Raw genomic sequence first — 12,649 nt, forward strand, 5'->3', positions numbered from 1 at the left:
TCTTAATATAGGCTACTTCTTACTATTAAAGCGCGTATATAGTAATACTATCTTAGTCTTAGTACGTAATTATATCTACTATATTAGTAAAGAAACCTTNNTACTAGCGTTTAAAAANNNCTATTATAAGGCTATTATACTAGATAATATCTATAGAGAGTTTTAAGATACTAGACTTTTACTATATAATTATAACTTTATTTTATTATAGCTTAATATTATACTATATACGCTAACTCTACTAGCGTAAGAGACTACTATATAGAAGCTAAAAACGCTACGTAATGCGCGCGAATTAGAGATATAAGCTACGCTTATTTAAAACTATATATAAATCTAGTAAGGGTCTTCTATAACTTCTCTTAAGAAGTAGATATAGTAGTTAAGTAAGAGAGATTAGTAGATAGCTTATAATATAGTACTTATATATAAGAAACTTAATCGCCTTAAAGCTATATTTACTAAAGTAATAAAGTAAAAAACTTATAAAAGGTACTATCTATAGATAAAAAGGTTCTAGATAGTTAGCTAGATAGCTAATTAGATTACTAAGGTAGAGAGTAGTAGGTATAATAATAGTATAACGTCTCTAAAGAGAGTGCGTAGTAAACGGCACTATAGGCGTTATAGCTAAACTAGATATAACTTTTGCACTTACTAAGTAGAATTAGAGAATATAGAGAATAGTAATAAGTCTATTAAATAATATCTTATTCTACTTAATAATAAAAATTATAGTAGTATTACGTAAGAAGTATTATAAAGTTATTTTAGTAAGGAGACTACGCCGCTTAGTAGAGTGCGCCGCTTAGTAGTAAAATACGTTATACGTTTAGTCTATTAATTTTAGCCTAAAGAGAAACTATTAGAGTTTCTAGATTTACTATTAAGTTATTCTTCTTAATAACTCTATAGAAATAGTAGTAATTTACTTAACTATAGTAATTAATTTCTTAGTTAATAGATTCTTAGTAGTTTCTATATCTCTATCTTAGCGTACTCTTAGTAACTTTTCTAAAGTTAATCTAACTTATATAGAGTAGAAATTCTAAACTTTAATTCTTTAGTAAATAAAGAATTAAAGAGATTCTATCTATATAAACGTTAGATATAATAGTATAAGTATCTAAAACTATTCTAGATAGACTTAGACTTAGATATAGTCTTAAATAATAGTTATAATATTATTAAAATACTATTACTAGCTATAGTAAGATTTTAAATATAATATAATATTCTAGAAAAGACTACTTAGATTAGTATTAGTAGTAATATTACTTAGAGGTATATAGAAGTACGTAAATTATAAAATAAGTCTTAATTTAAATTAATACTTATAGGCCTTATATAGAAGAATATTAAAAATCTATCTACTTCGTTCTTATAGAGGTTAGATTTATATAGTTATTTTTCTACTAGACTAAATCGCATTCTAGCTTAGATTCTATTTAGACATAGATAGAAATAGGCACTAAGCTATTATAATAAGTATAAAAATATATAAATAATAATACTAATACTATAGTTATAAGATTTATAGAAATTAAGTAAGTTATAGCTTTTATAGCTATTATAAATAAGTATTTAGTTACTTATAATCTTTATATAGTAATTAAAGTAGGCTAGTGAGTTAGGTCTCTACCTTAGGATCGTTTTTCTTTATTATCTCTACTAATACTTACCTTATTAGAAAGTTTAGTACTTTATTTATAGCCCTTAATCTAAGCTCTTTTTTACCCTATTTAGTAATAGGCTTACTTAAATAGGTAAGAAGATATTTAGTAACCCGTCGTGCTAAGAGTTAGGTCTCTATATTTTACTCCGATCTTAAATAACGTCTTACCTATTTAAGTTAGCCTACTACTATTCTAGACGAAAATAAAGCTCTAACTTAGGGCTACAAAATAAGGTACTAAGCTTTCTAATTAGGTAAGAATTAGTAGAGCTATTTAAGAAAAAGAGATCCTAATGTGGAGACCCGTTTACTAGCCTAAATTAAAGTACTTTAGTTATATAAAACTAAGCTTATTTCTTATTCAGCTATTCTTAAAGACTTTAATAACTTAGGTCTATAGTATATTATTATTCTTATACTAGCTGAAAAGATAATAACGCGCCTTAAGAATAATATAAAGTAAAATTCTTTATCTAGTTATAGTTTACTCTTTATTACTAAGCTATATAGTTTTAGTTTTTCTACGTCTCTCTAAAGCTATAATAATAGGTCTTAATATTTTTAGTTTAATTTAAAGTTTATTCTATAAAAGTTATATATATTATTATATAAAATCTTTTACTTAGCTTTTATATTAGCTACTAAACTAAACTAGTCTTAAGTAGTTTTATAATTCTTATAAAGAGTTCTCTTATGGTTATACCTATAATAAAATTTTCTTTTAACCTTAGAGTAGCGCTTAATAAATATACTTAACTAGTTTTAGTAAATATAGTGTAAATTATACTTTATATATCAAAAAATAGCTATATTAGGTATATTTATAAACTTAGATAGAAATTTATATAAATTAACGTTAAGTAAATACTTAATAACTATTATCTTCTTTAGCTTAGTTAAACTTATAGTTTTAAGCTAGTGATTTATTTATAGAGTCTATTCTTTATATTATTAGCTTATTATTTTATTAAGCTATCTTAAAGATAGCTATAGCATATTATATCAAGAGATAAATATCTTATTTAAAAGCTTAGATAGTAAACTATATTTGATATTTACTAGAGAGCTCGAAAAAGTATTATTTTTATAATACTTAGGTATAGTAGGTGTTTTGGTAGGGTATTAGCAAATGTAATGCACAAACCTATATAATAGACGAATCTATAAGACACGTTATAATCTTATAATATATACTATAAAGAATTATTTGCTTATTCAATTATGTTTTATTCAAGATTCAATAATTAGACTTTAAAATGTTTTTACTTTTATTTACTATATAGTAGTTAAAGAATCAAAGGTTAAGTAAAATACTTCTAATTTCGTTATTAGAAGAATACGATTATTTCTTTACTTGTGCTCTAAGATACAATGCTTAACACAAACTCGATATGCTAACATTACCGTTGTTAGCGCCGGGCTCAAAAGCTGTTGGAATGGAATATCCATCGCAAATTCTTTGAAAATCCAGTTGCGTAAATCCGCACCAATCATGCTGTCAATACCGTAGCTCGCAATCGAACGACCGTCGCTCTCGAAAACATCAATGTCAAGTAACAACATGCGCGACAATTTGTTGACGATATGATCACGAGCCATCTGTACAGCTTCGGTCGGCGTGCCTGCCATGAGCATGGAAGCCAAAACATTCGCACCAGCATCGACACCCATCGCCGTACTGCCGCTCATATTGTGAACTAGGGTGCGGAAGCGCTCATCGGCCATGTAGAAGGGCTCGGCATTGCCGGCATCTTGGACTGCTTGCGAGAGCATAGCAGGATCGAGACCGATGACCAAGTGATCGATAGCATTGCTGTTCTCACCAGCCTTTTGCATACCAATGGCGAGTTCCAGGGATCGTAAGAGGTGCTCTTCATCAATACCATACATGCCCTTGCGGGTCAGTGATGCTTCGAGTTTGGTATTCTCAGCTACAACCCCGACACCAAGCACCATAGGGATGATAGCAGCGCAAGCGGGCAAACCAAGACTGCGACGGTGGCTAGCGAGCGCATCCATGTATGCATTACCAGCTGCGTAGTTGGCTTGACCTGGTGTTCCGAGAATTCCAGACACGGAACTGGTCATCAGCCAAAAGTCGAGAGGGGTGCTTCCGAGCACAGCTTGGAGATTGCTTGCACCGTGTACCTTGGGTTTGATGGACATTTGCCAATCTTGGAAATCCATTTTGGCAAAGACCCCGTCCTGTAAAATGTTTGTTAGAAACCACCAAGATTGAGAGCGAGAACATTTTATAAAACCCACCCTGAGAACCATAGCGGCATGAACAACTCCCTTAATCGGATGATGAGCAGATATCTCTGAAACCGCTCGTTGAACGTCTGCACGAACGGAGACATCTCCTCTTACAATCTTGGTAACCGCACCAGCCGCCTCGAGATCTTTGACCAGCTGAGCAGAATCCCAGGCGTCGGCACCCGAACGGGACAAGAAGCAGAAATTCCGAGCTCCTTTCTTCATCATCCACATCGTCAGGCTGCGTCCGAGTCCACCCAAGCATCCGACAAGCAAGTAAGTGCCTTCAGGGTCAAGCTTGGATTGAGTAGCAACTCGCAGAACTTTTACAGGCCTTTTGGAGGGCTTATACTCAAGCACTGTCTTGCTAGCTTGGAGATTGTCCTGGAATTCACTGACTGCTTCATCTACTTCCGCGATGTTGCTGACCTTGAGGTTCTGTGGGACTACAATGTGGCCCTTGCGATAGAATTTGATTGTTTCCGCGAGAAGACTGGACACGACCGCTGGATTTTGCTTGTATAGATCAACGATGTCGTAAGAAAAGTAGCTGGAACCTCGAGAGAAAGGTACCGGATCAACGGCGGTACGCCTGTGCGCGCTTTTCTTGCCATAGGTAACGAAGCGACCGGATGCTGATATGGTACGCCAGGCTTCGCGAGCGGTGGTCTCGGACGTCGCCGCAGAGCTAAAGACAACGTCTAAATTGGTTCCATGGCTATAGCGGTGCAGGAAAATAAGCAACTCCTCCTCGGATGCGAAAACCTGATCGCGGCCGAGTTTGAAATGCTTAGTGATACATTCGGCTTCTTCTGGACTTGAAGTCGCAACGTATGGGATAGCACCCAACAGATGCAAAACTTCAATAGCTGCCCGAGATACAAGAGCGGTGCCTTCGAGGATGAGAACTCTTTCATCTCGCCGGACAGCGGCCAAAGTCTTCAACCCATAGAGTGCAGTGGTATACGGCATAGGTAAACCAACCATCTCTAGTATTGACTCTCCTTTCCGAAGCTTTTGTAACATTTTTGCAGGCACCACTTGGTGAGTGCTAAGGTGATCAAAGCTGAAGCCAATGACGCGATCGCCTACATCAAAGTCTTGTATAGAATCGCCAACACGCTGAACGATACCGCCGATCTCATGACTAAAGATTGTGTTGGTATCAGTCCCATTGATCGCCCGAACACCTTCCTTATTCAAGCCCGTCATGGCCACAGCTACCTCGACAGCGTCGGAAGCGACTGTAGGCTGCTCATCAATGCAATTGAAGATCAATTGCCCTGATCGGACATCGCCTTTGAGGCGCATATTCGGATTGAGTAAGATTTCTTGTGGTCCTTGCTTGTCAAGCGTCTCGATAGCGTTGACTTCCTCGTTCGGTTCCAGTCGACTGATGTAGGCCTGACCACCTGAAATGCAATACTCGTGCTCGATGCTAGTGGGGTCCTCAATCTGGCGAGCAACGTTTGCCGCAACCCTTTCTGCAACTTGAGCAGTTGTGGTATTATCAGGGTTGAAATCAACAGTTACAACATTGATGCTGGCTTGCTCAGCTCGAATGACTCTCAAAAGACCCGCTGCCATGCCTGCCTCTGGAATCACCCCATCCAAGAGACCTCCAGAAGTAGCCCACAGCAGTGTTTGGGCCGAATTGAGAACCTTTTGAATAGCCTCAAACTCGGGCTGTGTCAAATTGGCAAGCATGGATTTCGACAGGTCCAGCACAATGACGTGAGCGCCAACATCTTCGATACTGGTAAGTGCTATAGATGTGGAGGCGTAGCCTAGTTGAGCAAGAGATCTGTTGAGGTTAGAAAGGGCAGTAAGTGTGAAAAATATTGAGAACATACCTTTGCATTGTTTCCAGTATGGTTGTGTCGGTCTCAAGGTGGACTATTTGCACGGTCCCCTTTGATGCCTTCTCTTCATTCTTCGGTGGGCTTATCTGATTGACCACCACACCATCTTCCAACTCCAAGAGAAGCTTGCCATCTGGAGAGAGCATTTGAGAAAGCTCATGAATACTGGCATTGTCTTTTAGAGCGATGACTGCGCGATATGCCGATCTTTGGAAGCCTTGATCAAGAAGACTAGTACTGGCATTAGCTGTGACAACCTTAGCATTCTTGAAGTGACTGATTTCATTTCTTTTGGCGTCAGCATCGGGCATGATGGCTGTGTAGTCCAGTTCTGGGAATTTTCCCAAAGCATTTAGGTGTAAAGACCCCGTAGCATCCAGTATTTTGGCAGTAGGATCCTTGAAATGAGCAAGTTCGATACACTTCTCCACACTCTCAATGGTTCTCAGCGAATCAATATCGACCTTCCATGTCATCTTACCATAGGGCATTGACTTCATACTAGCCATGGATGACTGCGGAACAGCTGCCTCGTAAAGAGTGCCGCGAATATTGCTCATCTCCATCAAGACTTGACCGTTGTTTGCTACCAGCTGGTTACTACAGACAACCGATCGCAATCCGCGCTCGTCTGTCCAGGCAGTTACGAATGCTCTACCCAGCTGGTCCTTTGTGGGTGGCCAGATAGAAACCTCGTCTACCTGAGTGGGTGCAACCGCTGCAGACATTGCTTGTGTTCTTCCAGCAAAGATACTCGCAATCATCAATTGGAGGCATGAATCAACGGTCCCCGGGTGAATTACATGACGAGATTCGCCCATCATGTTTCCAGCCACCTTTTTGACTTGCGTCTTGCTCTGGCAGATGAGGTCAACGCCATTGAACTCAATGTCGGTCATGTCAGCGAATTTTGGACCGTAATTGAATCCTACCGAGCGCAGTGCTCGATTCCATTCTCTCCCAGACGCTCGCTGGGGAAGATGACGGGATGGCTTTGGTTCGGGACGCTCTGTGCGTGCATTGATTGCGATGCTGCCACTCATGTGATCGTTTGTCTGCCCATCTTGATTGACGGAAGACACGTTGAAGTCCCACCAAGTGCATTGCCCCTCGTCTTCTAGATGGTTTGAGCGTCGCATGCTAAATAGTACCTCGATACCGATATCATCGTCTGGAGTGACTAGGGCTTTTTTGATCGTCACATCCCGGAGGGTGTAGTTGGCGATGTGAATGTTTTCACCACGAGTCTCAATAAGCTGTGTTATTGCTTCCATGGCCATTGAGAAATATGCAGCAGCTGGAAAAACTGCCTCCCCGCCCAAGGAGTGGTCTACTAGCCATGGCACATCCCGAATGCGAAGCACGTTGCGCCATGTTGGTTCTGATAAGGACCCCCCTGAGAGCATGGAGCCGAGAAGATCATGACGTGGATACTCTGAATTACGAAGCTCGTCACTGTGTCGCGCTTCAGCCCAATACTCTTTCTTGGCCCATTGATAAGGCGGAAGGTCGACTATCAGGTGACCGTGGTTGAAGTCGATTTTACCATTCGTGCTAGATTTCTCCTCCGCGGTGATCGTTGCAATATCTAGAGGATAATCTCGCAAGAAAAGCTCTCCTGCAAGCTTCAACATCTGCGACGCAGAATCTTGACCACGGAGCAAGGACGGCAGATACTCCAGCTGAGATAGACCCAAAGCCGCCTTGATCTGACGGATTGGCCCGGCCATAGCACTGTGTGGACCAATCTCAATCAATGTGTTGACATCCGCAAATATCGCGTCGGTAAAAATTGACTGCACAGCTTGATTGAAACGTACGGGCTCCCTTAGGTTCTTGCTGAAATAGACTTCGTCCAAAATTGCATCTTTTGAAAGTACACTGCTTGTGACGGAAGATACCATCTTAGCGCTGGTACTGAGCGGAATGTCCAATTGCATAGACGTTTCTCTAGCGCGACGAATGAGGTCCTCATACTTCATTGAAACGGGCTCCATGTGATGAGAGTGGTACGCCTTGCCTCCTGTCTTCACTTGTCGCGCAAACACATTGTCTGCACTAAGCTTCTTCTCAAGCTCAACAATTGTAGGGGCGTCTCCCGATAGAGTGACCCCAGCTGGGGAGTTGTGGCAGGCCACAAGGACCTTGCCCCTCGATTCGACCAGGTACGGCTCAACTGCTTCAGCACCGAGGCCAACAGCAAGCATCGCGCCTTCATTGCTGACGTCTCGAACGACAAGTCCGCGGTAGTACGCAAATACAATCGCTTGCGAGGCAGAGATATATCCGGCAGCATAAGCGGCCGCAATCTCACCTGACGAATGGCCCACTGTGACTGTAGGAATGATATTCCAGAGCCTAAGCAGCTGTACGAGAGCGATCTGGACAGCTGTAGTGAGCGGCTGGGCATATTCGGCTTCACCGACTGGGGAAATGTCATCCGGAAGGAGAAGGGTGTCCTCAATAGTCCAATCTGGCGCGTCTACAAGTTCGTCCAAAGCCATGTCCAGCATTCGAATGCTGTGGAGAAAACTTGGGTAATAGGTCATTAGTTCCGCGCCCATGCGGGCCCATTGTGCGCCTTGTCCTGTGAAGACAAAGCCGACCGCTGATGTTTTCTTGTTTTCGGCAGCGACCAAGTCGCCCAAATTGGTCTTACGTTGTGTCGTCAGACTGACAACTGTGTAACCACGGCTAGCAAATTCTGTACGTCGGTTGCCTAACGTATAAGCCAAGTCTAAGAGCTCGTAGTTCTGGGCAACTTCGCTATGAGCAGCGAAATTTCTCTGCAGCGCTGACTTGTCATGAGCCGAAAAAAGAAGAAGGTGGGCCCGACTACGATTGAACGCTCCTCTTGGTGATTTTTTTGTTTTCCCAGTATTGGTAAAATACTTGTAGGATTGCTTCTCCACGAGGAGAGAGTCTGCGCTCTCAACGACAACATGTGCATTGGTTCCTCCATAACCGAAAGAGTTGATGCTGACTCGCTTGAGAGACAAGGTTGGGAATGGCGAGGGTACCATTGGTACTGTGACCTTCCATTCTTTCCATTGAATGGCAGGATTCGGCTTTACAAGACCGTGTGTGGGTGGTATCATGCCTCTCTCTACAGTCAAAATGCCTTTGATCAATGCAGACAGCCCTGAAGCTGCCTAGCTATGCCCAATATTAGTCTTGACAGCCCCGATCATTAGAGGCTCGTCAATTTGCTGCCTGAATTGGTTCATAGCAAGAGACACAGCGCGTACTTCAAGCGGGTCACCAACAGCTGTGCCTGTGCCGTGACATTCGAAGTATCCCGTCAATCGCGGATCAAGGTCGCCTCCACGATTATAAGCTGCAGATATGACTTCAGCTTGTCCTTCTAGATTGGGATGTGTAATGCCAACAGCAGGCACGCGCCCATTGTTGTTGGTGGCGCTTGATCGAATGACGCCGCGGATGGGATCGCCATCACGAATGGCATCACTGAGGCGTTTGAGATATACCGATCCAACTCCTTCAGCGCGACCATAGCCATCTGCGGATTCATCGAAGGTATGACACGTTGAGGTTGGTGATAGCACACCAAGCTTCGCGGTGTTCATGTGCTGATCGACAGCCAAGACTAGATTCACGCCAGCAACGATTGCAGCGACACACTCGCCATTTCTTAGAGCGTTAGAAGCGTTGTGCAAAGCGTACACGCTAGAAGAGCAAGCGGTATTAACAACGATAGATGGTCCTCTCAAGTTAAAGACATGGCTGATTCGATTACTCAGAATTCCTGGATCGACACCGGTAGCGGCAAGAGAATGGCGAAAAGCAGGCTCCTTGAAGCACATTTGTTGGAAGTCAGCTGCGAAGCAAGCTGCAAATACTGCTGTGTTCGTTCCTGCAATATCTTCAAGTGTAACTCCAGCTGATTCGAGGGACTCGTATACCACCTCCAACAACTTACGTTGTTGGGGGTCCATCCACATAGCTTCGATTGGAGTTATCCCGAAGAACGAAGGATCAAATTCACGGAGGGTTTCATCCAGAAAATAACCTCCCAACATGTTGAAGCTACCAGGCCGATCGTTGTTTGAATGGATGTGTGCGTCGATATTGAATCGACTCTTTGGAACTTTGGGCGTTTGCCCTGACCTATTCGACATCATCATATCCCAAAAGTCCGATGCCGACCGCACATTGCCAGGTAGGTGACATCCTAGTAGAGATATCAGCATTGTGACCGACCCATTCATGAATATCATCACGTACCCATTCCTACTACAGCAATGGGCTCAAGTTGTTGGCTTAGTGGCTTTTCTTTGCTGTTATGAAGCATCTTGATAGCATAATCATCGTCTTTGATAATACGCTGAGATTTCTGAGATGCGTCATACTCGGATCGTGTGCCTGACCCACTAGGGGATAGGTCTGGAGAGGAGCCAAGGAAAGGCATATTAAATTGCTGTACAAGAAAAGCCAAGAGTAAACGAAATTGGATTGGGAAGTCACTCGAGAACTTTCGTCTCTGCTGGAAGTGTCTGAGGCACATACCTGATTTTATAACCAGATATTTAACCTGGACCTGAAGAAGTGCTATCCTCGACCTTTCGGATTCGAGTTAGCATCGTGAAGGCAATGCGGGCAGTTCCTTGCGGAGATTTGCTTCCTTGTTGCGCCACAGCGGTGGCGTCAGGGTCCACGATTGAATCCAACCAAGTGGATTGGAGACGGTTCCAGCGTTACGCGCGTGGTAGAATTGAAACGAAGACAGCGCAGGGTGAGTTAGATATCTCGATGATAGGCTGATGGAGCGAGGCCCAATTAGGCATAGCAACACAATGTATGTGCCCCATGGATAACGGCTCGGGCGAATCCCGTATGTACATATTGGTTTAGAAGATTCGCCTAGTGAAGTGCCGAAAACACTAGCCCGTACGCAAGCCTCCAGCTGACGTCCAGCCAAAGTACAGCTATACATATTCGCTCAGAGAACTCGCCTAGCCTGTCCTATGGTAAGCTGACTTTGCGCCACGGCGTTGCCACCTTCGAACTTTGGAGCTGAGAGCTCCGGTGAGAAGGCGGCAAGCTAGATCATGCGGAGCGGACTCGAGTTCTCAAACACGCCTCTATTCTTTAGAATATTTAAAGTCAGTACCTTTCTAAAAGATTTAATCAGCATAGAAGGAATTTAGTAGATACTAATAGAAGAAAATAGCTGTAAACTATACTAGTCTATTAATCTTAAAGATTAAATATTAATTAATATAAGAACATAGTTATAACGTATAGCTAATAGATTTATTTATAAAAATAATTAATACTTCTTAGACTTTATAAATATTCTTTAGCTATCTATATATTCTTTAGGGCTAAACATCTTAACAAATTATCTTGTATAGTTATAGTACTAAGTTATAAATAAAAATCTAGATTTGGTGTATAAGTTTTCACTAAGCTAGCTAATAGATAGAGATTAGATTATAGTTTTACTATTTAAACTATATATATAAAAATCTGATATATTCTTATATAATAAATACTCTATTTTAATCTTGATTTCATATTATAGTAATTACATAATAGTTTAATCTAGTGTTAAGTAAAATATATAAATTAAGTTATAGTTGAATTATTAAAAGTATAACATAAGATTTTAAAGAAAGCTATCTCTATAGGTAATACACTAGTAGTCTACTAGCTTGTTAGTATTATTTAAGATGTCTATTTATAAGCTCTATTATAAGATATAATAGACATTAGTGTCAAGAGCTCACCCTCCTTGGGCAGCCTTGCACCATCTAGGGCCAATCTGGCCCTTGTTAGCCTATCTTAGTCATATCTGACTTATCAAAATAAATATAAGCATAGAGAACACTATCTAAGCTTAGTAGCTGTTCGTCTACGTGTAATATAGACTGTTTACTTAACACTACTATTGTTTTACTCTACCCGTGCCTAATAACCCTGAAACGTCTCACAATTAGATAGTTAATTAGAAATATTCTATAGCTATCTAATAGTTTTATAATAGAATAGAACTATTTATTATTATAATAACTAAGATTTTATAGTATAGCTTTAGTTATTAACGTATAAATCTTTAGTAGTAAAATACGTAGTTAAATAGATATTCATCTTAAGATTATTATTCTTAGTATAGCAAGTTAGGTCTCTACCTTAGCATTGTTGTTCTTAATTTACTCTACTAATAGTTTCCTAATTTAGAAGCTTAGCAGCGTATTTTATAGCTCTTAATCTAAACATTATTTCTACCTAATATAGTAATAGGCTAACTCTAATAGATAAGAAGTTATTCGCCTATCTATCTTGCTAAGAGTTAGGTCTCTATATTTTACTCTAATCCTAAATATCTTCTTACTTAGTATAGCTAGCCTATTGCTATAATAAGTGCTATAATAAGTTAAAATAAAGCCCTAATAGAGAGTCTTAAAATAAGCTACTAAACTTTCTAATTAGGTACGTATTAGTGGAGTAAATTAAGAACAACGATTCTAAGGTAGAGCTCTAGTAACTAGCCTATTTATTCTTAGTTTACGTAACTAATACTTACTAAATTAAGAATTCATAGCTTATTCTAAAGCTCTCTATTCTAGATTTATATTAGCCTAACATAATAATAAACTAATTATGTAACGGGCTGAACGCCCTTTGGATAGCTCCTCGATGGAATCTCGGGCCAAGCTGCGCGCGCACCATCTGCACTACGTTCAGACCGAGCAGCGCTCAGACAGCACGCTCAGACAACGCGCTCAGACAACGCGCTTAGATACTCCGGCATAACCTTTCTCCGATAAGTAAATAAACACCACGTAAGCAGAGTAGATAGCTCCTTATCGAATACAACCTCTTGTATACTTCG

General features: G+C 40.6%; 1 protein-coding gene across 1 annotated transcript; it reads right to left on the bottom strand.

The window, feature by feature from the left end:
- Nucleotides 1–3,025: 3,025 nt before the first annotated feature.
- Nucleotides 3,026–10,222, bottom strand: COCVIDRAFT_31971 (hypothetical protein; the record flags this gene model as incomplete). The annotated part of the gene is made up of 5 exons (XM_014694741.1): nt 3,026–3,880; nt 3,941–5,735; nt 5,785–8,945; nt 9,042–9,985; nt 10,039–10,222. 5 exons carry the CDS (start codon nt 10,220–10,222, stop codon nt 3,026–3,028), a joined length of 6,939 nt encoding a protein of 2,312 aa, XP_014550227.1.
- Nucleotides 10,223–12,649: the final 2,427 nt, after the last annotated feature.

Source organism: Bipolaris victoriae (genome assembly GCF_000527765.1).
Source record: "Bipolaris victoriae FI3 unplaced genomic scaffold scaffold_225, whole genome shotgun sequence".
Taxonomy (NCBI): Eukaryota; Fungi; Ascomycota; class Dothideomycetes; order Pleosporales; family Pleosporaceae; genus Bipolaris; species Bipolaris victoriae.